This window comes from Oncorhynchus gorbuscha, linkage group LG04 (genome assembly GCF_021184085.1).
Source record: "Oncorhynchus gorbuscha isolate QuinsamMale2020 ecotype Even-year linkage group LG04, OgorEven_v1.0, whole genome shotgun sequence".
In the NCBI taxonomy this organism is placed as follows: Eukaryota; Metazoa; Chordata; class Actinopteri; order Salmoniformes; family Salmonidae; genus Oncorhynchus; species Oncorhynchus gorbuscha.
The window spans coordinates 27,250,810-27,273,514 of NC_060176.1; the positions used below are offsets into that span (position 1 = coordinate 27,250,810).

Here is a 22,705-nt window from a genome sequence, read left to right on the forward strand (position 1 = left end):
AGCCAAAGATACCAGCATGTAATACCTTAATGACTCCTCAAAGTCCCTCAGGGTGAATTAAACATTATGTCAGAAGAGAGGAACATACAATAGCGCTCTTCAGCAGAGTTCCAAGAGTGAGGTCAAATAATAGTTACATTGTATGTAGCCTACAGTTTAGGTCAATATCATCTATTTGTTTTTCCTTCACTCATTGATCACATCCAACCTCAAATCATCTCACACTATTAGCCGTGGTTTGTTGAAGATGATTGTATTGAAAAAAGCATTGTCATTTGGCTACAGTAGGCTACTTTCAACAGGAACCAGACGAACTGTTAATATTGTGTGATTTACCTGATGACCTAGAGATGGTGCTGTTCATAAGTATTTGAACAAGGCAGTGGACCAAGCAACAAGTGTTTGGCATAATTCAAATAAATCTATTAATTCCACAGACAATTATGTTATGTCACGTAGAGTTGTCGCCCATGCGTTGAGTGATAATTAATGAAAAAGGTTTGATTCACATTGCCTGATCATAATTATCACTGTGAACTAGAGACTCGCCTCTAGCCAGTAAAGGGTTAACGCCTGTAATTGGATGAATGGATATTGTGGTTCGCCACAACATCTGATTACACAGCGTTGGAGGCCTCTCCAGAACAACCGGGAGGATTGCCTTTGTACCTTCCTGCCCGTTAGATAGCAAACGTTTTGGGGCTTTTGTTGCACTGTTCCTGACTAAAGTACATTTAACCAATTTACCGCCGATGATATTAGGCCTACCTCGTGAATTTGAAGGGGCAGGAAATATAATAATTATATCTTCGTTGCAATGGCAGAGTGGTATCTACGATGGCCTTCGCTGTCTTCGGGGAAGTTCTTGAGCGAAATTGTTGAAGCACTTGGTTTGGTCAAGGGATTGCTTTGGGAGTTTTCGCTCCGGCGTTGGTAAACTCGTCGAGAGACGACGGATCTGAAGCTGCAACAGGTAGGTCGCAAACTGGATAGAAACAAAGTAGACACGATATGGTTACAATTTTGTAACAATTCGACTTGTTTGCGTCTGTTCTGTTGTTGCGGTGAGCAGGAGTTCCATTGTGTCGATAATGACCTAGATATCAGCCAGGGAAGGCTTAACCATAGGCGCAACTAGGACTCCATGAATGTAAGATCAAACGTGCATGGTGATTTATGTTGAGTTACTATCTCCTGGCATATTATTAAATTGTGTTTGGATTCACATGTGATTTTAAATACCCTTTGTAATGTGTGTTTTTAAGGCGGTGGAACAATACATGTATCATTGGGCTACTGTAGGCTATACACTTCTTCAATTGATATCATCTATTAGGCTACTGCTATTCGACAGCAAGCTATTTGGCCGAACATTCAAGGTTTGTGTATGACTGTAAAGTGAATTTGAGATTAATTAACGTTGTGTAGGCCAATTGAGCAATTGCTTTGTCTGTCAATCTTTTTCAATAGCTCAACAATATGGCTATTAGTTGGTGTTGTGAGCAGAACTGCCAATACACACGATAGATTGGGCAACCTCCAATTGAAGATACACTGCTCTGTTGTAATATGAGAACAACCCCACCCTTTTTAAAAGCATGTGTAATTTCATAGAAATATGGATTTTCAGAATCATTAAGCATGATCACTGATATGCCTGATCCTAGCATACTTAGACTAAGCAAGAAGTTGGTACACAATTTCTTGCTTAGTCTGATACTTTAGCTGGTTATTGTTCAACAAAACCTGCTTTGTTTATTGCAACAGACTTGGATCTTTTTCTAGTCTCATTTATTGCAGTGTAGCCTATATTCTTCTCCTGGGACACACAGCCATTCTCTAAGGACTGGTTTTGGAAATAATGGCCTGGACATGGTACACTATGTTAATGTGTGACACATCACCTTGAGACAATGCCATTAAGGCACACTGCATTAGACTCCGTGTGTTTGTAATGTAGCCTCTGGTGGTCTCACACTTGCAGCCAAGCTTTCTCGTTGCTTCAATAACCCTTCCTGCTGTTATACTATCTTGAGCCTGGAGTGCAGGATTTTCTCAATGCCAGCTCTATGAGATATGTGGTTTAGAAATGGGAGATTCAGTCCGTCTGCAAGTAGCTAAAACAGTCGGCCTTTCCTTCGGCTTGTTGTGTGTAGGCCAGTACTAACTGCACTCTGTACGTTGGCATTGCTTTAAACTTCTTCCTCCATTAGTTTCAAGGATTGTAAGAGGGAATCATCTGAAGTACAGAGATATTCAACACCAGTCCTTGAGGGCCTCAGTACTGCTGATTCTTTTCTTTTTTCATTGTTGTTGAAGACAACCTGTATTGATTATTGACACCTCCAGAGATTTTAGCACAGAGCAGACTACACTGTTTTTATTCCTTTGTTCTATGTAGTTATTGGACATATGTCTGTTCCACAACCCGTCTTTGTTTCTCATCACCAACACTGGGATTTGAGGTTCACTTGACCCTCTAGGGTAGGGTACATGGAGCTGTGCTGTGGCCAAACAGTATATCCTTTTACTGGGGTAGGTGCTCCATGGAAGATTTGCAGAAATGCAAACCATTGGGCTTGAATTCTGGATGTTTGTCTTTAGACTTGAGGTGGCGTTTTTAGTTATATTATTCCGTATGCAACTGCAATCGACCAGCCACTAAATATTCTTTAATCTTTTAAACAATGAATCAATTATGTAAACATACCTGTGGTTGGTTGGGGACAGTGGAGAACACTTTGCACCACTGTCCTATCCACAGCCCCCCCCCCAGGTGCATGTTTTGCCCCAGCACTACACAGCCGATTTAAAATAATCAAAGCTTGATAATGAGTTGGTTATTTTAATCAGCTGTATAGTGATAGGGCAACAAAACAAGAGAACTTACCCCCCCCCCCCCCCCAGGACTGAACCCTGATATCCAGATCCATTAGCCTGCCTTTCGTCAGCATTGGACTGCTTATGTAATTAAGCCAGGTCTCTCATTGAAATAATCCATGACTTCAGTCGTCAGTGTCAATGACTGACATGCCTGATCACTCAAGCCATGTCCTCCAGTGACGTGTCCTCTGGACCTGTCAATTCAAAGGGATGGGCTAGTTCAACCAATGTACTAATATACCCCATGATGGGCTACCTAGGTCAACCGAAGGGTCAGACACTCAACATGCGGGTTTGGTTTAGTGTTAGCGTCCTTGAGTGCAAAACAATTTTAGTGGTTGGATCCCTGTTTGCGTGCCCCAAACATGTCTATCAACTCAAAGTAACTTGTTATCAATGTATAGATACATGGAATGCTTTAATTTAGGTGGAGGAAATGCAGTTTGTTGACAGGGAGGATGTCTCAGTTCTGGGAAGCGGCCATATGCTACAGCTAGTGAGAAGCATGATTAATGTTAGCCTTATGTAGTGAAGGAATGTCTAAAATGCCATGGGGGCTGTCACCTGCCTTCAGTTTCTTTGGTCGTGTCTACACTTGATACTTAAATGCGACTTCTGCTATCAGAGTACGAAGATCGCTTTGGCTGGATTTTTGTGTAGATCTGGTTGACCACTTCAGAAGGTGGTCAGGGATGCATTGTGTGCAGATTTCTCCTGTGTCTGGGCGGAATCCGGCTACCAAAAATTGCATTCAGTGGGTGACGTCATCAGCACTCCTCCCACAAGTCTCCAGAAAACTTGTTTTGAGACTGAGAGGCACCTTTTCTTTACAACTTTGGAAGAAATACGTTCCTTCTGCTACGTTTTAAAGTGCCAATATATTTGACCGTGACTGTAAGTAACTTTGTCTCAGCCCCCCAACCCAGGGTTGGTAACAAAATATTGGGGCTGAAGTTCCAAACAGATTTCTTCGGTTTGATTCCTAGCAGGTTATTTTAGATGTGATCCTGACCTTCCGTAGTTGGAGGGTCTCTTTTAGAGGTCGACCGATTCATCAGAAAGGCCGATTTTTAATTCGGCATTTTTGGACGCTCATTGCACTCCACGAGGAAACTGCGTGGCAGGCTTGACTACCTGTTATGCGAGTGCAACAAGGAGCCAAGGTAAGGTGCGAGCTAGAATTAAACTTATCTTATTAAAAACAATCAATCTTAACATAATCACTAATTAACTACACATGGTTGATATTACTAGTTTATCTAGCTTGTCCTGCATTGCATATAATCAATGCAGTGCCTGTTAATTTATCATTGAATCATAGCCTACTTCGCCAAACTGGTGATTTAACACTGTCGTTGCACCAATTTGTACCTAACCATAAACATCAACGTCTTTCTTAAAATCAATACACAAGTATATATTTTTAAACCTGCATATTTAGTTAATATTGCCTGCTAACATGAATTTCTTTTAACTAGGGAAATTGTGTCACTTCTCTTGCATTTGCACGCAGAGTCAGGGTATATGCAACAGTTTTGGCCACCTGGCTCGTTGCAAACTAATTTTCCAGAATTGTACATAATTATGACATAACGTTGAAGGTTGTGCAATGTAACATGAATATTTAGACTTATGGATGCCACCCGTGAGATAAAATACGGAACGGTTCCGTATTTCACTGAAAGAATAAATGTTTTGTTTTCGAGATGATAGTTTCCAGATTCGACCATATTAATGACCTAAGGCTCGTATTTCTGTGTGTTAAGTTATAACTAAGTCTATGATTTGATAGAGCAGTCTGACTGAGCGGTGGTAGGCACCAGCAGGCTCGTAAGCATTCATTCAAACAGCACTTTAGTGCGTTTGCCAGCAGTTCTTCACAATGCTTCAAGCATTGCGCAGTTTATGACTTCAAGCCTATCAACTCCCGAGATTAGGCTGGTGTAACCGATGTGAAGTGGCTAGCTAGTTAGCGGGGTGCGCGCTAATAGCGCTTCAATCGGTGACGTAACTCGCTCTGAGTGTTGTAGTAGTTGTTCCCCTTGCTCTGCATGGGTAATGCTGCTTCGATGGTTGCTTTTGTTGTGTTGCTGGTTCGAGCCCAGGGAGGAGCGAGGAGAGGGACGGAAGCTATACTGTTACACTGGCAATACTAAAGTGCCTATAAGAACATCCAATAGTCAAAGGTATATGAAATACAAATGGTGTAGAGTTTTTCCTATAATAACGACAACCTAAAACTTCTTACCTTGGAATATTGTGAAGACTCATGTTAAAAGGAACAACCAGCCTAAAAGGAACAACCAGTCCTGAGCAAGGAACTTAAATGTTAGCTTTTTTACATGGCACATACTGCACTTTTACGTTCTTCTCCAACACTTTGTTTTTGCATTATTTAAACCAAATTCAACATGTTTCATTTTCTTTGAGGCTAAATTGATTTGATGTATTATATTACTTTAAAATAAGTGTTCATTCAGTATTGTTGTAATTATCATTATTACAAATACATTTTTTTAAATCATCCGATTGAATCAGTATCGGCTTTTTTTGGTCCTCCAATAATCGGTATCGGCGTTGAAAAATCATAATCGGTCAACCTGTAGTCTCTTCCAAGACCACCACACTGCCTAGTTTTCCAGCACACCCATGACTGGTTTTCCAATGCTTCTGTGTGGCATTTCACTCTCTAATTCAGAATCTGCCACCTTTTGGAGCCAGGACTTATTATAACCATCTGACTGCCATCCTCAGTCATGCTCTGAACGTGAGTGGTTCTCCTCCACTGCTCATGCTGTGCTCCTCTATACTTGATTTCTCCCTGTTATCCTCAGTTCTCACACTCTGCCCCTCTCTTCCAGTGCCACAGAGAAAGCCAAGTTCCTCAACAAGGACCTCTCTTCCAGTGCCACAGAAAGCCAAGTTCCTCAACAGGGACCTCATCTTTGACCTCATCCCATCTCAATTAATTTAATCTTGGGTAAGTCCTCTTCGGGTTCCACTCCTATGCAATTTGTGGATAATGCATTTTTATATTTGATTTTTTTCCTCTGTGCTGTATTTGTCTGACTGAATATTATTGGGTAGTCTTTCTGACCTTTTGGGGATGGGCTCTTTCCCCATTGCTATGAGGTTTATGTCATCTCCCTCAGTTAATCTTCACCTCTACCATGATTCACACAAGAATGCCTGGCCTCTTAATCCAATGATTAGAATGTGTGAAGTTTAGTCGATAGTTACTCCGTCACTATCGATAGCAATCAATGAGTAATATTCTGAGTTCTTATATGCCATACATTTTAAGGCTTCAATAGTATTCAGCACAAGTATTTCATTTGCTGTGTTAATGTCGTATTGCTGTAGCAACAATTGTTTGCTTTGGTTTGTGAAACACTGGGATTATCACCTTGTGTTCTTCAGTGCAGGAATGATCTATATTTAGGAGTTGTGCATTTGGAAAGTATTCAGACCCCTTGACTTTTCCACATTTTGTTACGTTACAGCCTTATTCTAAAATGTATTAAATAACACATTTCCCTCATCAATACCCCATAATGACAAAGTGAAAGTTTTTTTAGAAATTGTATTTAAAATGACAAACTGAATTACCTTATTTACATAAGTATTCGAGAAGATGGCACCGAAGAACATGGCTGCTCCTCCGTTCTCTCCACTGGCTTCCAGTTGAAGCTCGCATCCGCTACAAGACCATGGTGCTTGCCTACGGAGCTGTGAGGGGAACGGCACCTCAGTACCTCCAGGCTCTGATCAGGCCCTACACCCAAACAAGGGCACTGCGTTCATCCACCTCTGGCCTGCTCGCCTCCCTACCACTGAGGAAGTACAGCTCCCGCTCAGCCCAGTCAAAACTGTTCGCTGCCCTGGCCCCCCCAATGGTGGAACAAACTCCCTCACGACGCCAGGACAGCGGAGTCAATCACCACCTTCCGGAGACACCTGAAACCCCACCTCTTTAAGGAATACCTAGGATAGGTTAAGTAATCCCTCTCACCCCACCCCCCCCCTAAGTTTTAGATGCACTATTGTTAAGTGACTGTCCCACTGGATGTCATAAGGTGATTGCACCAATTTGTAAGTCGCTCTGGATAAGAGCGTCTGCTAAATGACTTAAATGTAAATGTAAATGTAATGTTTAACATTCTCCCAACCAATTGTGCAATTTGTTTTTTTGTTTAACTTATTTTAAAATGTATTGTGTACATGATGTTGATACCACTGTCTCTTATGACTGAAAATAACCTCTGGACATCAGAAAAGAGATTACCCACTGCGGAATGGAAGAAACTTTTTCCTTTAACAAGTCTGACTAGAAGGATATCCGGCTTTCACTGGAACAGGCCCAGATCCACGCCTTTTGCGCGAAGAAAAGATGCCGGAAAAGGGGACGCAGATCGGGGCTCCTTCTGAGAAGCCGGAGGCGAGCAAGTAAACTCTCAATGCCTTCCATTCTTCTTGCTTGGTGACATACTAAGATTATATGACCAATGGGCAATTAAAATGTAACATTTTATGGTTCACCGAGACGTGGCTGAACGAAGAAGTTGACAATATAGAGCTGGCGGGATTTTCCATGCATCGGCAGAACAGACGCTACATCTGGTAGGATGTGGGGTGGGAGTGTCTTTTTGTCAATAACAGCTGGAGCGATGTCTAATATTAATGAAGTTTTGAGGTATTGCTTGCCTGAGATAGTGTGGTCGACAGAATACCTCATGGTAAGCTATCTTAGTATTATTCATGGGTGTCTATTTACCACCATAAAGCGACGCTGGCACTAAGACTGCTCTCAGCCAACTCTATAAGGCCATGAGCAAAGAAGGAAAATGCTCAACCAGAAACGGCACTCTTAGTGGCTGAGGACTTTAATGCAGGAAAACTTAAATCAGTTTTACCACATTTTTACCAACATGTCACGTGTACCCAGGGGGGGGGAAACATTCTTAGTCTATCTTTACTCCACACACAGATGCATACAAAGCTCTCCCCTGCCCTCCATCTGGAAAATCTCACCACAATTCTATCCTCCTAATTCCTGCTTACACGCAAAAACTATAGCTGGAAGTACCGGTGACTCGCTCAATACAGAAGTGGTCAGATGACCTGGATGCTACACTACAGGACTTTTTTGCTTGCACAGACTGGAATATGTTCCGGGATCCAATGGCATTGAGGAATACACCACCTCAGTCATCGGCTTCATCATTAAGTGCATCGATGATGTCGTCCCCACAGTGACTGTACGTACATATCCCAACCAGAAGCCATGGATTACAGGCAACATCCGCATCGCGCTAAATGCTTTTGCTGCCACTTTCAAGGATGGGAGACAAATCCGGACGCTTATAAGAAATCCCGCTATGCCCTCAGATGAACCATCAAACAAGCAAAGCGTCAATACAGGATTAAGATTGTATCTATTAAGGGCTATGAAGGGAAACCCAGACGCGAGCTGCCCAGTGACGCAAGCCTACCAGACGAGCTAAATGCCTCTTATGCTCGCATTGAGGCAAGCAACACTGAAGCATGCACGAGACCACCAGCTGTCCTGGATGACTGTGTGATAACTCTCTCTGTACCCGATTTGTACAAAACCTTTTAAACGGGTCAACATTCACAAAGCCGCGGGGCCAGATAGATTACCAGGACGTGTACTCAAAGCATGCACTGACAAACTGGCAAGTGACTTCACTGACATTTTCAACCTCTCCCTGACCGAGTCTGTAATACCTACATGTTTTAAGCAGACCACCATAGTCCCTGTGCCCATTCACGCGGTATCCGTGAAGTGCTTTGAAAGGCTGCGCATGGCTCACATCAGCAGCATTCTTCCGGACACCATAGACCCACTCCAATTCGCATACCGCCCCAACAGATCCAAAGATGATGCAATCTCAATCGCACTCCACACCATCCTTTCTCACCTGGACAAAAGGAACACCAATGTGAGAGTGCTGTTTATCGGCTACAGCTCAGCGTTCAACACTAGTGCCCTTAAAGCTCATCACCAAGCTTAGGACTTTGGGACTAAACACCTCCCTCTGCAACTGGATCCTGGACATCCTGATGGGCCGTCCCTAGGTAGTAAGGGTAGGTAACGACATATCTGCAAAGCTGATCCTCAACACTGGTGCCCCTCAGGGGTGTTCACTTCGTCTCTTCCTGTATTCCCTGTTCACCCACGACTGCATGGCCAAACACAACAGCACCATTAAGTTTGCTGACAACACAACAGTGGTAGGCCTGATCACTGACCACAATGAAACAGCTTATAGGGAGGAGTTCAGAGAACTGTCAGTGTGGTGCTAGGACAACAACCTCTCCCTCAATGTGAGCAAGACAAAGGAGCTGATCGTGGACTACAGGAAAAGGTGGGCCGAACAGGCCCCCATTAACATCAACAGGGCTGTAGTGGAGCGGGTGAAGAGCTTCAAGTTCCTTGGTGTCAACATCACCAACAAACTAACATGGCCCAAGCACGTGAAGAGGGCACGACAAAACCTATTCCCCCTCAGGAGACTGAAATATTTGGCATGGGTCCTCAGATCCTCAAAAGGTTCTACAGCTGCACCATTGAGAGCATCCTGCCTGACTGGTTGCATCACTGCCTTGTATGGCAACTGCTTGGCATCTGACCGTAAGGCGCTACAGAGGGTAGTGCGAATGCCCCAGTTCATCACTGAGGCCAAGCTTCCTGCCATCTGGGACCTATATAATTGGTGGTGTCAGATGAAAGCCCATAAATTTGACTTCAGTCACCCAAGTTATAGACTGTTTTCTCTGCTACCACACAGCAAAGCGGTACCGGAGCGCAAGTCTAGGACCAAAAGCCTCCTCAACAGCTTCTACCCCCAAGCTATTAGACTGCTGAACAATTCATAAAAATCGCCACCGGACAATATACATTGACCCCCCCCATAGCTGCACATGCTGCTCGTATAATGACTACAAGTTTCCATTGTGGTTTATGAGCTCTTGGCTTCTCCTTTTAATCTGAACCAATTTTGGAGGGAACAGGAGCCAATGTTCAGTTTCTTACTCTGTCAGCATGGATAACATCCTGAGGAGAGACGTATAACTCAATATCTCCAGGTAGTGTTTCTAGGTTTTGTCATTTTATTAATCTAGCTGGAATGTTTGTCTCTAAGCAATGTAAGTAAACCAGTTCCACATGCTACGAGTTGTTCTTAAAGCCACATCTGAGGGGGGCGGAGGGGTGAAAGCTCCTATAATGGCTTCCGAATGTGCTGCCATTTGGTATCCAGTTTCCCTCTATGCTGTTTAGTCCTTGGCCTACTGGCCCACAAATACGTGTTTCCAGCTCTGACTTGAGACAACTAGTGCCCTTTTTCCATGAAGGGTTCAGCAGTCTTTGACCCAAATCCCTCTGACTGCTACACAGGATCTGCTGTCTTCTGTCAGCCATGCCCCCGCTGAGGATTTCATCTCCCAGAGATTTAAACAGACAAATTCCATTTCTGCTAAGTGATCTGGATGAGCTGAGCATACTGCCTAAACAAAGTCTGTGACCGGTGGAACGTCAACATCCTCTGACACAGGGATGTTGTCCAAATGAAGGCCTGCAGCACATGGTCTGTTGCCTCTGGGCCTGTGTGGAAGTTTGTTGCTCAGCTCACACTTATGGTGGTTATGTGCTTTCAAGTGTCAGGGGTCTTCCTTAATGCTTGTCATGTACTTTGTTTTCCACAGCGTTTTGGAAAACTATTCATGGTGCTTTAAAAGTTTTTGTTAGACAGTATACATTGAATAGAAAAGGCACAGTCAGGCAAGGACCTAGTGGAATTTCTGAAATGCAATCTATTTTTGGGCTTGTTTTTCAATACTACATTTTTTTAATAGGTTTCAACAAATGCTACAGATTAAGCATGTAATCTCTGAGTAAAGGCTACATGCATTGAGATCGATGTCATGGGTATGATTCTGCAGCCTGTCATGTTTACAGAGTTAATCTTCTGTAGTGTGAATTGTGTACTCTAAGTGGTTGCTCTGCCTTTAAATTGAATGTATTTGTGCTCTTATCCTTGTGATTTAAATATCAGTATGGCAAAGCCATCTGTTCGATTTTCACCCTCATGTTCTGTTAAAGGACACTAATATCCCTAGATTCCATACATTTATGGCATCTGTATAAAAACATGATTAGTACCTATTAGTACGTATTAGTACCTATTGAATCTGAGCCTCTGGCCCCTCCAGACTAAATCTGTATCCATATGTTGAATCCAATGTGACCTAGATATTCAAGCTCCTGATATGTCTTACTTATGCCGTCAGCTGGTCATTGACTGGAGATTAGTGGTGTTTGACCCCTCCTTTACCCGCCCTACGAGCTGCTAGTTTTCCCCCATGGTTCAGGGCTTACATTACTTTACCCTGGGCTTCAATCACCTTTGTCATGCTGCATCCCCACACCAGCCAACTTTTCCACTCTCGAGATGGGTCAGAGATATTAACTTTTCAATTAGCAGGCCTTGCTGAAGTGAGCCTCTCATAGATGTTCCTGTTTTGGCATGTTTGTGGAAAATGCCTCTCCTGCTAGGATGCATTCTGCTGCCTGACAGCACCGCCCCACCCCTCCTAGCCAGCAGAAGGTTGAGGGATATTGAATGTCTGAACTGTCTCCCGCAAAATGAGCCTCTTCTCTGCCTCTTCATCCCAAGCAGTCCATCCATGATCTGTTAATATCAGTCCTGTGTGAATGTAAACAAGCAGCTTATCACATTAAAAGCTATGTCACACTAACTCTGTCTGACTGAGGTCTGGTAATTCTCACCAAGAGTGTTTTAAGGAAATATTGTGTAACATTTTCCGTTTTCATGTACCGAATAAAAATCTAGTTCCCTGTGTTCCCATTGCATTTTCAACTCTACCGATTTTTTTTAGTTTTGTCACAACGCAATAGTTGAAATAGGAAATGTGCCCGCTTTGGTCTTGGCTTATTCATCTGCTTTGCAGATACAGTGCCGGTTGGCTAGTCTACTGATGCGATTATTATGGATAAGAGCGAGACTGCTTTTATTTCAGTCAGGCATGAACGATTGTCACTAAAATAATATGCCCTCTATTTATTGGAAAGCAGAACCAAGCTCATCACCTTGCGCTTTCACTGCTGTTAACTTCAGCTGTCGCTATTACTTTGTATGTACAATATGACTTTATACGCGTGAAAAATGTGGTTTTAACCATTTAATGTATCATATTCTTAGGTCCGTTACTTGTATGAATTCTAAGAATAATGGTGTAGCATATGTCCACTACATGACCAAAAGGCATGTGGACACATGCTCGTCGAACACTTCATTCCAAAATATTAGGCATTAATATGGAGTTGGTCCTCCACTCTTCTGGTAAGGCTTTCCACTAGATGTTGGATCATTGCTGTGGGGACCAATTCAGCCAAGAGCATAAGTGAGGTTGGGCTATTAGGCCTGGCTCTGTCGACATTCCAATTCAACCCAAATGTGTTCGATGGGGTTGAGGTCAGGGCTCTGTGCAGGCCAGTCTTGTTCTTCTACCTATCCTCGCTTTGTGCACTGGGGCATTGCCATGCTTAAACAGGAAAGGGCCAGCCACGAAGCTGAAAGCACAGAATTCTCTAGAATCTAATTAATGCTGTAGCATTAAGATTTTCCTTCACTGGAACTAAGGAGCCTGAACTGTGAAATACAGCCAATGACTATTATTCCTCCACCAAACCTTAAAGTTAATCCCACCCAAAAACCTCTTGGCACACAGATCCCTTTAGTGGGATCATTTTCGTCAACATCCGGTGAATTGCAGAGCGCCAAATTCAAATTAAATTACTAAAAATATTTCATTTTCATGAAATGACCGGTGCAATATACCAAAACACAGCTTAACTTGTTGTTAATCCACCTGGCGTGTCAGATTTAAAAAAGGCTTTACGGTGAAAGCAAACCATGCGATTATGTGAGGACAGCTTTCAGCAGACATTACAAACAGCTAGCAGCAAAGTAGATTGGTCATGAAAGTCAAAAACAATTAAATTAATCGCTTACCTTTGATTTTCATATTTTTGCACTCAAGACTTCTAGTTACACAAATGTTTTGTTCAATAAGATTCTCTTTTATATCCAAAAACCTCCATTTGGTTGGCACGTTTTGTTCAGAAATCCACAGGCTCGTGCAGTCACGACGGGCAGACAAATTCCAAATAGTATCCGTAAAGTTCGTAGAAACATGTAAAAAAAAATCATAATCAATCCTCAGGTTGTTTTTACAATAAATAATCAATATTTCAACTGGACGGTAACCTTTTCAATAGAAAAGAGAAAGAAAAGTTCTCGCTCCAGGCACGCGCGCATGCACAAATCTGAGGACATATATATATATATATATATATAGGTTAATGCATAGTGTCATCCTGGCATCCGCCTAACCCAGACCGTATACCACGGGTATGAGAACCATTTGTTTTTTTCTGTTCTGTTGGTAACCAGTTTATAATAGAAATAAGGCATATGTCCAATATACCACGGCTAAGGGCTGTATCCCAGGCACTACATTGCATCGTGCCTAAGAACAGCCCTTAGCTGTGGTATATTGGCCATATACCACACCCTCTCGTGCCTTTTTATTGATTAACTGTCTAAATGTAAATTTATACAAATCTAAAAGTAACTTCTATTGTCATTGCCAATATTTTAAAAAGCCTACAATATTTACAAAATCCTAATCAACATTGCAGGTTAAACAAAAGTATCCTATAAATCACATTGGCTATGCATGACCTGTCTGAAATTAACTTAACATTGTATCAACTATTAACTTGGATACAGCCTGAAACTTGCTAGCTAACCTGCAGAATTAAAATATTATGCGCCCTCAGTTACCGCCAGTGAGCTCCGGACAGGCACACAGCTGTAGGCTATTTGTGCAAGGGATAAAAGTACTCAGATAGGCCTTTTTATTACAGTTCCACCGGATCAGCGCATGAAATGTTTCCACTTGGTTATCAATTGGGACAAAGTTGGAAACATCTTTCAAATGGGCTACTTTGAGGAGCTATTGTCTTCCTCAATGGATAAAATCAGATTTTATTTTCAAGCTTTTTTAAAAAGGGCTTGGTAGCCTAGTGGTTAGAGCTTTGGACTAGTAACTGAAAGTTTGCAAGATCGAATCCCCGAGTTGACAAGGTACAAATCTGTCGTTCTGCCCCTGAAAGGGAGTTATCCCACTGTTCCTAGGCCGTCATTGAAAATAAGAATTTGTTCTTAACTGACTTAAAGGTTAAAAAAATAAATAAAAGGGCAAAGAATGTCTTTGAGTTAAGACGATCAGAAACAGTATCCGAACACATTTTATAAGCCTACTCAAGTTTGACAGGAGCGCTCCAAACATGTAAGTAATACATTGACAACTTGTAAATGGAATGAAACAAACCAAAACAACTTGTTTCTCAAACGTGCCCACTCCTACAAGGACAAAGGTAAGACTGTAATAATAGTACATTGAATGCATTAACAGAAGTTACCCTAACCAAACATTGTATGTTAGAAATTATGGTAGTTAACGGTAAATGTGATACTTGTGTGCCATTCCTGCAGCCTCCACAATGGATTAGTCCACAATGGATTAGTCCACTCAGACAGGTGTGAATCAGACAGGTGTCTCGTGTAGCTTATTTAAAAAGAAAACAGTATATACAGTGGGGAGAACAAGTATTTGATACACTGCCGATTTTTCAGGTTTTCCTACTTACAAAGCATGTAGAAGTCCTGGAATTTTTATTATAGGTACACTTCAACTGTGAGAGATGGAATCTTAAGCAAAAATCCAGAAAATCACATTGTATGATTTTGAAGTAATTACTTGTAAATACTTGTTCTCCCCACTGTATATATTTGCAACTGCTCGACCATAAAAATCTTCTTTGACCAACTTCCTATCGACCAGTCGACAAAATAGGGTCAGCCATACTTGATAGGGCGTTTTTAACACTGCAAAGTAACACTGTATAGCCTTGGTAATGAATGTTCACCAGAATCTATAGTCTTCCTCAAATTGTCAAAGGAAGTCATTTGACTTTGTCTTAGCTAGTTGTGCCAATCAGGAACAGGACCATAGAAGTATAAGGAACTGGGGCCGGATTCACAAAACCTTAAGAAGAAATTTCTTAACTGCAATTTTGTCCCCTTAAATATAAACTTAAGAAGAAAGCTTTTAGCAAAGTTGCTATTCCTCAAAGTTATTGGAAATGTTCTTAAGGTTTTTCCTAAGAAAAAAGTTAAGAAATAAGATTCTTGTGAATAATGCTTTAGGATTTCTTCTTGGAAATGTACTTTACTTTAAGACAGCAAAACCCCCGTCTTGAGATGAATGGGTACTTGTGTAAGCAAATACAGCAAGAATACAAATTACTAGCTTAATATCTAGCTCGTAACTAACAATATATTACAATATTCTAGAAGTGTTAAATAGCTAGCGCTAATCTTGTCAATTTGCAAAGAATTTGGCTAACCTTAACATCATTGGCTATAATGTCTTTACACTTTTGCTAGCTAACTTACTGTTCTTCCACTATCTCTGCGATAGATGACACCCTCTCCTCCAGCTGTTCCACATGAAATGTCTCTTAGCTCCCTTCTCAGCAGCCAACTTCTTTTTTTACGGCGTCACTGTCCCTTGCCATACCCCAGACAGCAGAGACAGGCTTGGCCACTCTCACCCATCCTTGGCAACCTTTTTCTTTGCTGCTATTCTCTCCATCACTGCAATATCTTTTCTTGGTTATCCATTTTTGATTTTGATATAGCTAGTCCGATGGCTGTGTGAAATAACAAAATCCGATCATCCCTGTCACATAGGCTTATTGGTTTCAAGCACGTCACTGTCAATGCCACAAGATATTTACGAAGTTCCTAAGAACATTTTGAGGAATTGCATTTCCAAACTATCTTAAACTTCTTATTTTTTTGTAAGTAATGTTTTGTGTATCTGGACCCAGAACTCTGTACAGGGTTAATTTTCACCTAGCTTATTGACTTTGTATAAATTAATATAGATTATCTTGTCAATTGACCATGTGACGAATGTCTTATTTTGAAGCATATGAGTGTACTAGAGCTAAAGCAATGTGGATATTGTCAGGGGGCTTTTCTCTTGAAAAAAAACATTCGATATCAGTTATTTGGTTGACTTGCAATTAATATGACAATGTAAGTGTGCTGCTGGGTAGACATGGATGACAGGGCATTGTTATCTTAAGATCCCCAGCCCCACTCTGCCTGGCTAAAAACGAGTCTGTCTCTCTGCCTCGGCTCAATCCTCTCAAAGAGATGGACTCTCTCTCCCCTCACCCGACGGGTTTACTGGATTACGCCTTCAGGGTAGACTCATTAGCTCTGTGAGGTGACTCTATGGGGCCTTTTCTACAGATTAAGGATGTGACTTAATGTCAGGTGACTGGATACGTCATGTGGTGCTGTGGATCACTTGGTCAGAAAATGCATGAAAGTTGTCAGGGTGAAAGGAGGTGGGAAATATGAGAAATATTCTCTTAGTTTTATTTTTTTCTGCCCAACCACTGCTTTGGTATTAACCTCATGTATGCTTGCCAAGAAGGGCAGCAATTTACTTGTCTCTTGTGATGACATGGTAGTTGCTACTGTTGCTTTTGGCATTTTTCCCTTGAATTTGACTCCCAGAATTTTGAGTGAGTTGCACGTAACTATATCCAGCTACGTAGGCCATCTACAGTCAGTCTTACATGCTCTCTCTTCAGTTTAACAGATTGCCGCCATCATTCCGTGCTGTAAAGGTGATCCCGAAATGTCTTCCAATGGAGACCTGCGAGACGTTGGGAGCTGCGAAAGCTTCTGGGAGGTAAGCTCAACTCCACTCCCCAGGGCTGCCAACCTTGTGGAGCTGACCATTTCTGGTGTGGAAGTCGGACTGCCCCCTCAGGCAGCCTTCCATCGTTTTCATGGAGGACTCCTTTTCAGGAAAAACACTACAGGGACAACCCTCGTAATGAGTCCCTGCTGATTCTACATTTCCATGTCCTGGCTGTAAGAGGTTCCTCATTCCATTGGCTCCTCTCCTCCACCACCGCATCAGGCCTGCCCCATCAAGTTATCACTTGCTCTGAGGAAAACTAGCAGCAGTAGTCACCTGCTCTGTGCATTGACGAGTTCAGTGGTTGGTTATGTGATGTAATAGGTCTCTCTCTCTGGTGTCATGACTATCCTTACAGTGGATCAAAAGACTCATCAGCTAGGCAAATGTTTGAAGATAGCCAGCCAGACCCCTCTCCCGTGCAAGGGGGGCTGTGCTGGTCTTGATACCTTAACACTGGGTCGTAAATTTAGAGAACTTTCTCTTTCTTGCCCTATTGGGAGTATTGGGAAAGAAATCCCTTTGTCTACAGAAGACCTTTGCCGCTGAAAATTAACGGCCAAATAATGAACTTTGGAACAATATTCATAAGATAGATATGTTAAGAATGGTCCGTTGGATTTACAGAATAATTCTGTGATGGGGTGACAAAGTAATTAACTCTGAAAACGTACACATCCTATGTATCAAGTTTACATCTAAATGTTGTATAAAATATTATTTTAAATATAAAAATACTTTTGTGAAGACACGTGATTCTTAGCCTTCTAAATGAGAGGATTGCTTTTCATAAACCTGTGCCCAGTCAGTAACCACGCCTATGTGAGCACAGACATTTTGTCGGCATGATGGAACACCCCTTTCTGGCCAGAGTGCTTAAATGGACTCGTTAACGAAATTTACATTAGACCAGCCAACGTACAGTGCGAGCTGAGTGTTGACAAATGGTTAGAAACTCTGAAGCTCTGAACCTCAACACGGGTGAAGATGACCTAGGAGACAAAACATTGTCTGCAGCTGTCCATGTAAAAGTGGTCCTAGAATTGGACCAAAGACACGAGGGGAAGAATCAGATCCCTCTTATAATAGTTTCTTCAGATGTACTAATGGTTGTCTTAACAATCACTCCACTATCAAACAACATTGTTACCTCTGGTGGACAACCAGAGCCTTACATCGAGACACTACCGATCGACGTATCCATCGAGTTAAACAAAGAGACAGCTACGCGTGAATATATATTGCATTTCTAATCCGAATGAGCAGTGGTTAGGGTGCTAAGTATTCTGGTTACGGTCAGCGTAGTTTCCAAATGTATGTACGGTAAGTTGACTGTATTTCCCTCTTTCCCTACCCCCTTTCCATTGTGTATCAAGCCATCATATCGTGTATGTGTACTCTGTTATTTAGTTAGTAAATGAATGTAAAGCCAATTTGTGTTTTGCTGATTCATCACTAAGGTTAGGGTTCTTGCAGATATCAAGGAGTGTGCAATGTGACTGAGACTGATATGCGGTAATAATGATTAAGTGACTTTCTTACACAAGTGTGTGTCCATCTTTACTTAGCCGGGGCACTACAAGAGGACGGTGAAGCGTATCGACGATGGACACAAGCTATGCAACGAGTTAGTCGGCTGCTTCGCGGAGCGGGCCAAGATTGAGAAGGGCTATTCCCAGCAGCTGAGTGACTGGGCCAAGAAGTGGAGGGGCGTGGTGGAGAAAGGTGAGTTGGCCTGGTAGTGGAGGTACTCATTCACCATGGCAGCCCCCAAAAGAGCCTGTTGTAAAGCTCCTATTCTGGCTCTACCTTCTCATTCTCACGCTGTCAGTGACAAGTACATAAAATGGATATGACGCCCCTTCCCAAAGATATATAGGTCATCATTTACTGGTTGATAATAAATTCAATCTCATTAAATGACTTGGAGCCAAGTGTTATTGGAGTGAAATGTGTCCATTATCCCCCTGAAGGGCCTCAGTATGGCACCCTGGAGAAGGCGTGGCATGCCTTCATGAATGCTGCTGATAGGCTGAGTGAGATCCACATGGAGCTGAAGGAGCACCTGGCTGTGGAGGACAGCGAGAAGATCCGTAACTGGCAGAAAGATGCCTTCCACAAGCAGATGATCGGAGGGTTCCGGGAGACAAAAGATGCAGATGAAGGATTCCGTAAGGCACAGAAACCCTGGGTCCGGAAACTGAAAGACGTGAGCGTTGATCTTCTCATTTGCTTTTTTTTAACTAGTTTAATGTTTAGACACCAACCCTGAATGACCTATAATAGATTAGTAGTATACATTGTGTTAGTATTGTTTGGTATTTTATTAGGATCCCCATTAGCTGTTGTGAAAGCAGAAGCCTCGCTTCCTGGGGTCCACACACAACATGAAACGATGACATAATACAGAACATTAATGTTGCTTGTCCTGTGTGGCTCAGTTGGTAAAACATGAATCTTGCAACGCCAGATTTGTAGGTTTGATTCCCACGGGATACCAGTATGAAAATGTATGCATTTGCTTCCGTATGTCGCTCTGGATAAGAGCAGCTGCTAAATGACTGAAAATGTAAAAATGGTTTAATATAAAATAGCTCAAGAACAGAACTACATACATTGTAAAATGGCACACAGCCTACATACACAAGTATGTGGACATCCCTTCAAATTAGTAGATTTGGCCATTTCGGCCGCACCCAGGTGTGTAAAATGGAGCACACATCCATGCAATCTCCACAGACAAACATTAGCAGTAGAAAGGCCTTACTGAAGTGCTCATTGACTTTCAATGTGGCACCGTCATAGGATGCCAACTTTCCGACAAGTCAGTTCGTCAAATTTCTGCCCTGCTAGAGCTGCCCTGGTCAACTGTAAGTGATGTTATTGTAAAGTTGAAACGTCTCAGCTGTTTAGAAATAGGCACACAAGCTCACAAAACGGGACCGACGAGTGCTGAAGTGCCTAAAAATTGTCTGTCCTTTGTTGCAACACTCACGACTGAGTTCCGAACTGCCTCTGGAAGCAATGTTGGCGCCCGAACTGTTCGTCGGGAGCTTAATGACATGGGTTTTCATGGCCGAGCAGTCGATGACACAAGCCTAAGATCACCATGTGCAATGTCGTCTGGAGTGGTGTAAAGCTGTGATATACAGCTCGCTGCAATTGGACTCTGGATTCTCTGGAGTGATGAATCACGCTTTACCATCTGGCAGTCCAACGGACGAATCTGGGTTTGGCGGAAGCCAGGAGAATACTACCTGCCCCAATGCCAACTGTAAAGTTTGGTAGAGGAGGGATAATGGTCTGGGGCTGTTTTTCACAGTTCAGGCTAAGTCCCTTAGTTCCAGTGAAGGGAAATCTTAATGCTACAGCATACAATGACATTCTAGACGATTCTGTGTTTCCCAACTTTCTGGCAACAGTTTGGGGGGAGGCCCCTTCCTGTTTCAGCATGACAATTCCCCCCCCCCCCCCCCCCCCCCCCCCCCCCCAGATCGGTGTTTAGATGAACTTGACTGGCCTGCACAGAGCTCTGACCTCAACCCCATCGAACACCTTTTGGATGAATTGGAACGCCAACTAAGAGCCAGGCCTCATCGCCCAACATCGGTGCCCAACCTAATGCTCTTGTGGCTGAAAGGAACAAGGCCCCGCAGCATTGTTCCAACTTCTAGTGAAAAGCCTTCCCAGAAGAGTGGAGGCTGCTGTGGCAGCAAAGCGGGGACCAACTCCATATTAATGCCCATAACTTTAGATTGAACGTTTGAAGATCAAGTGTCCACATAGTTTTGGTCATGTAGTGTATCAATACATAAACACAAAATATCTGGGTCAAATAGGGGACAGGCGTTTTGCTGTGAGGTGTTGCTTTATCTGTTTTCTGAAACCAGAATTGCTGTTAATTTAAGGAATATGAGATGGGAGTTCCATGCAATAATGGCCTCATATAATACTGCATGCTTTGTTAAATTTGTTCTGGATTTGGGGACTGTGGAAATACCCTTGGTGGCATGTCGGGTGGGCTAGGTGTGTGTCAGTTGACTATACAAACCATTTGGAATTTTCAACACATTGACTGTCACTACTTAAAAAAATATAAAAAATATCTCTACTCTTAGCCAAGAGAGACTGGCATGCATAGTATTTATATTATCCATCTGATGACAATGAAGAGCAACACGTGCTGCTCTGTTCCGGGCCAGCTGCAGCTTAAATATGTCTTTGCAGCACTTGACCACATGACTGGACAATAATCAAGATGCTACAAAATTAAACCCTGCAGCACTTGCTTTTTGGAGTGTGGTGTCAAAGCAAAGCTTAATATTATTATGGACAGACCTCTCGCTATCGTTACAACCATAGAATCTACATGTTCTGACAATGACCGTTGACATTCTAAGGTAACGCCAAGTAATTTTGTCTCCTCAACTTGTTCAACGGCCACACTATTAATTACCAGATTTAGCTGAGGTCTAGAGCCTAGGGAATGATTTGTACCAAATAAACTGTAGATGTGGGGTTGGCGATGATTGTAAATGGAGGAATTCCTCTGTCCAAGGTGGAGTCGTCTAAGAAGAGTTACCACCAGGCCCGTAAAGAGGAAAAGACTGCTTTGACTCGCGAGACCCACGCCAAGGCCGACCCCACCAAGTCACCGGAAGAGGTCCGCAAATTTACAGACCGCGTCGAGAAATGCAACCAGGAATCGGAGAAGGTACTGAAACTCCACCGATCATATGTGAACAATAAGTATTCAGCTCGGTAGCCATCCGGTTGCAGTACGTTTATTTTAGTCAAGAGACTTGTGAGGTACATTGAGGTTTTTTCTTACACGCTGGAATCCTGATACTTTTGAACCTACTGTAACCATGAACACAAGTAACAAGCCATCCTCTTGAGCATTCTGTTATTTGTACAAGCCTTTTGGGCTCCCGAGTTGGCGCAGCATCTCCGTGCTAGAGGCATCACTACAGACACCCTGGTTCGAGTCGAGGCTGTATCACAGCCGGCCGTGATTGGGAGTCCCATAGGGCAGCGCACAATTGGCCTAGCGTCGTCCGGGTTTGGCCGGTGTAGGCCGTCATTGTAAATAAGAATTTGTTCTTAACTGACTTGCCTAGTTAAATAAAGGTTACATATAGTATCAGCTAATTGTCCAGTCTAAATAGCGGATGTGTTGGTGGAATTGGTTCAGTGCAGTTACAAAACTTTGTTTTAGTTGGTGTGCTGTCTAGAGGCAGCCTGTCGTCAAGTGTCAAATTGTGGGTGGGGAAGCACATACCGATGTGCCTTTTTTAAACATGACTGTTTGGCGTGCTGAGGCTTGTCAGGTGGCAGCCTTGCAGCGACAAGCAGAAAGATTGGCAGCTGTTTTTGTCTGGCTGGATCTGTGGAGGCTGTTACTGTTTGTCTCCCATGTCTAAACTATAATGAGCTTTAGGAAGTGCACAGTAAGGCCCCGTTGATTTTGTAATCAAAGTTTTCCTATAAACAAAGCTCCGCCTAATTTAGAATGTAGGGATAGTTTGTAATTTAGACATAAATCCAGTTTTTCAGGATTTACTGTCTGTTTACTTGCCCACAGCTAATCTCTTGTGACCACACCCCATAACGGCTCTCTGTCTGCTCAGGGAGGGCAGGCTCTTTCTCTCAGATTACCAACATGCCAAACAACATTAGCTAGGTCAAAGCCAAGTGCTTCCTGGCATCTGAAGTTTAAAAAAAATGGTATAACAGAACAAAATATATAAATGTACACTACCGTTCCAAAGTTTTGAATCGCTTGCAAATGTCTTTGTTTTTGAAAAAAGCTTTTTGTCCGTTTTAAAATAACATCAAATTGATCAGAAATACAGTATAGACGTTAATGTTGTAAATGACTATAGTAACTGGAAACGGCAGATTTTTTTATGGAATATCTACATAG

The 22,705-nt window shown here is 42.6% G+C and overlaps 1 protein-coding gene across 2 annotated transcripts in view; it reads left to right on the plus strand.

Moving 5' to 3' along the window:
* Window positions 1-569: 569 nt before the first annotated feature.
* The window catches only part of LOC124033926 (protein kinase C and casein kinase II substrate protein 3-like), a 29,300-nt gene continuing 7,164 nt past the window's right edge, over window positions 570-22,705 (plus strand). Inside the window, exons 1-7 of one of the 2 annotated variants that reach the window (XM_046346377.1) lie at window positions 570-973; window positions 5,582-5,650; window positions 5,745-5,863; window positions 16,667-16,767; window positions 18,348-18,504; window positions 18,753-18,988; window positions 21,338-21,493. In XM_046346377.1, the coding sequence (XP_046202333.1) occupies window positions 16,714-16,767; window positions 18,348-18,504; window positions 18,753-18,988; window positions 21,338-21,493 (603 nt within the window). In that variant the 5' untranslated portion in view covers window positions 570-973; window positions 5,582-5,650; window positions 5,745-5,863; window positions 16,667-16,713. The remainder of the gene's footprint in view (window positions 974-5,581; window positions 5,651-5,744; window positions 5,864-16,666; window positions 16,768-18,347; window positions 18,505-18,752; window positions 18,989-21,337; window positions 21,494-22,705) is intronic. The other variant, XM_046346376.1, reaches the window with a different exon arrangement.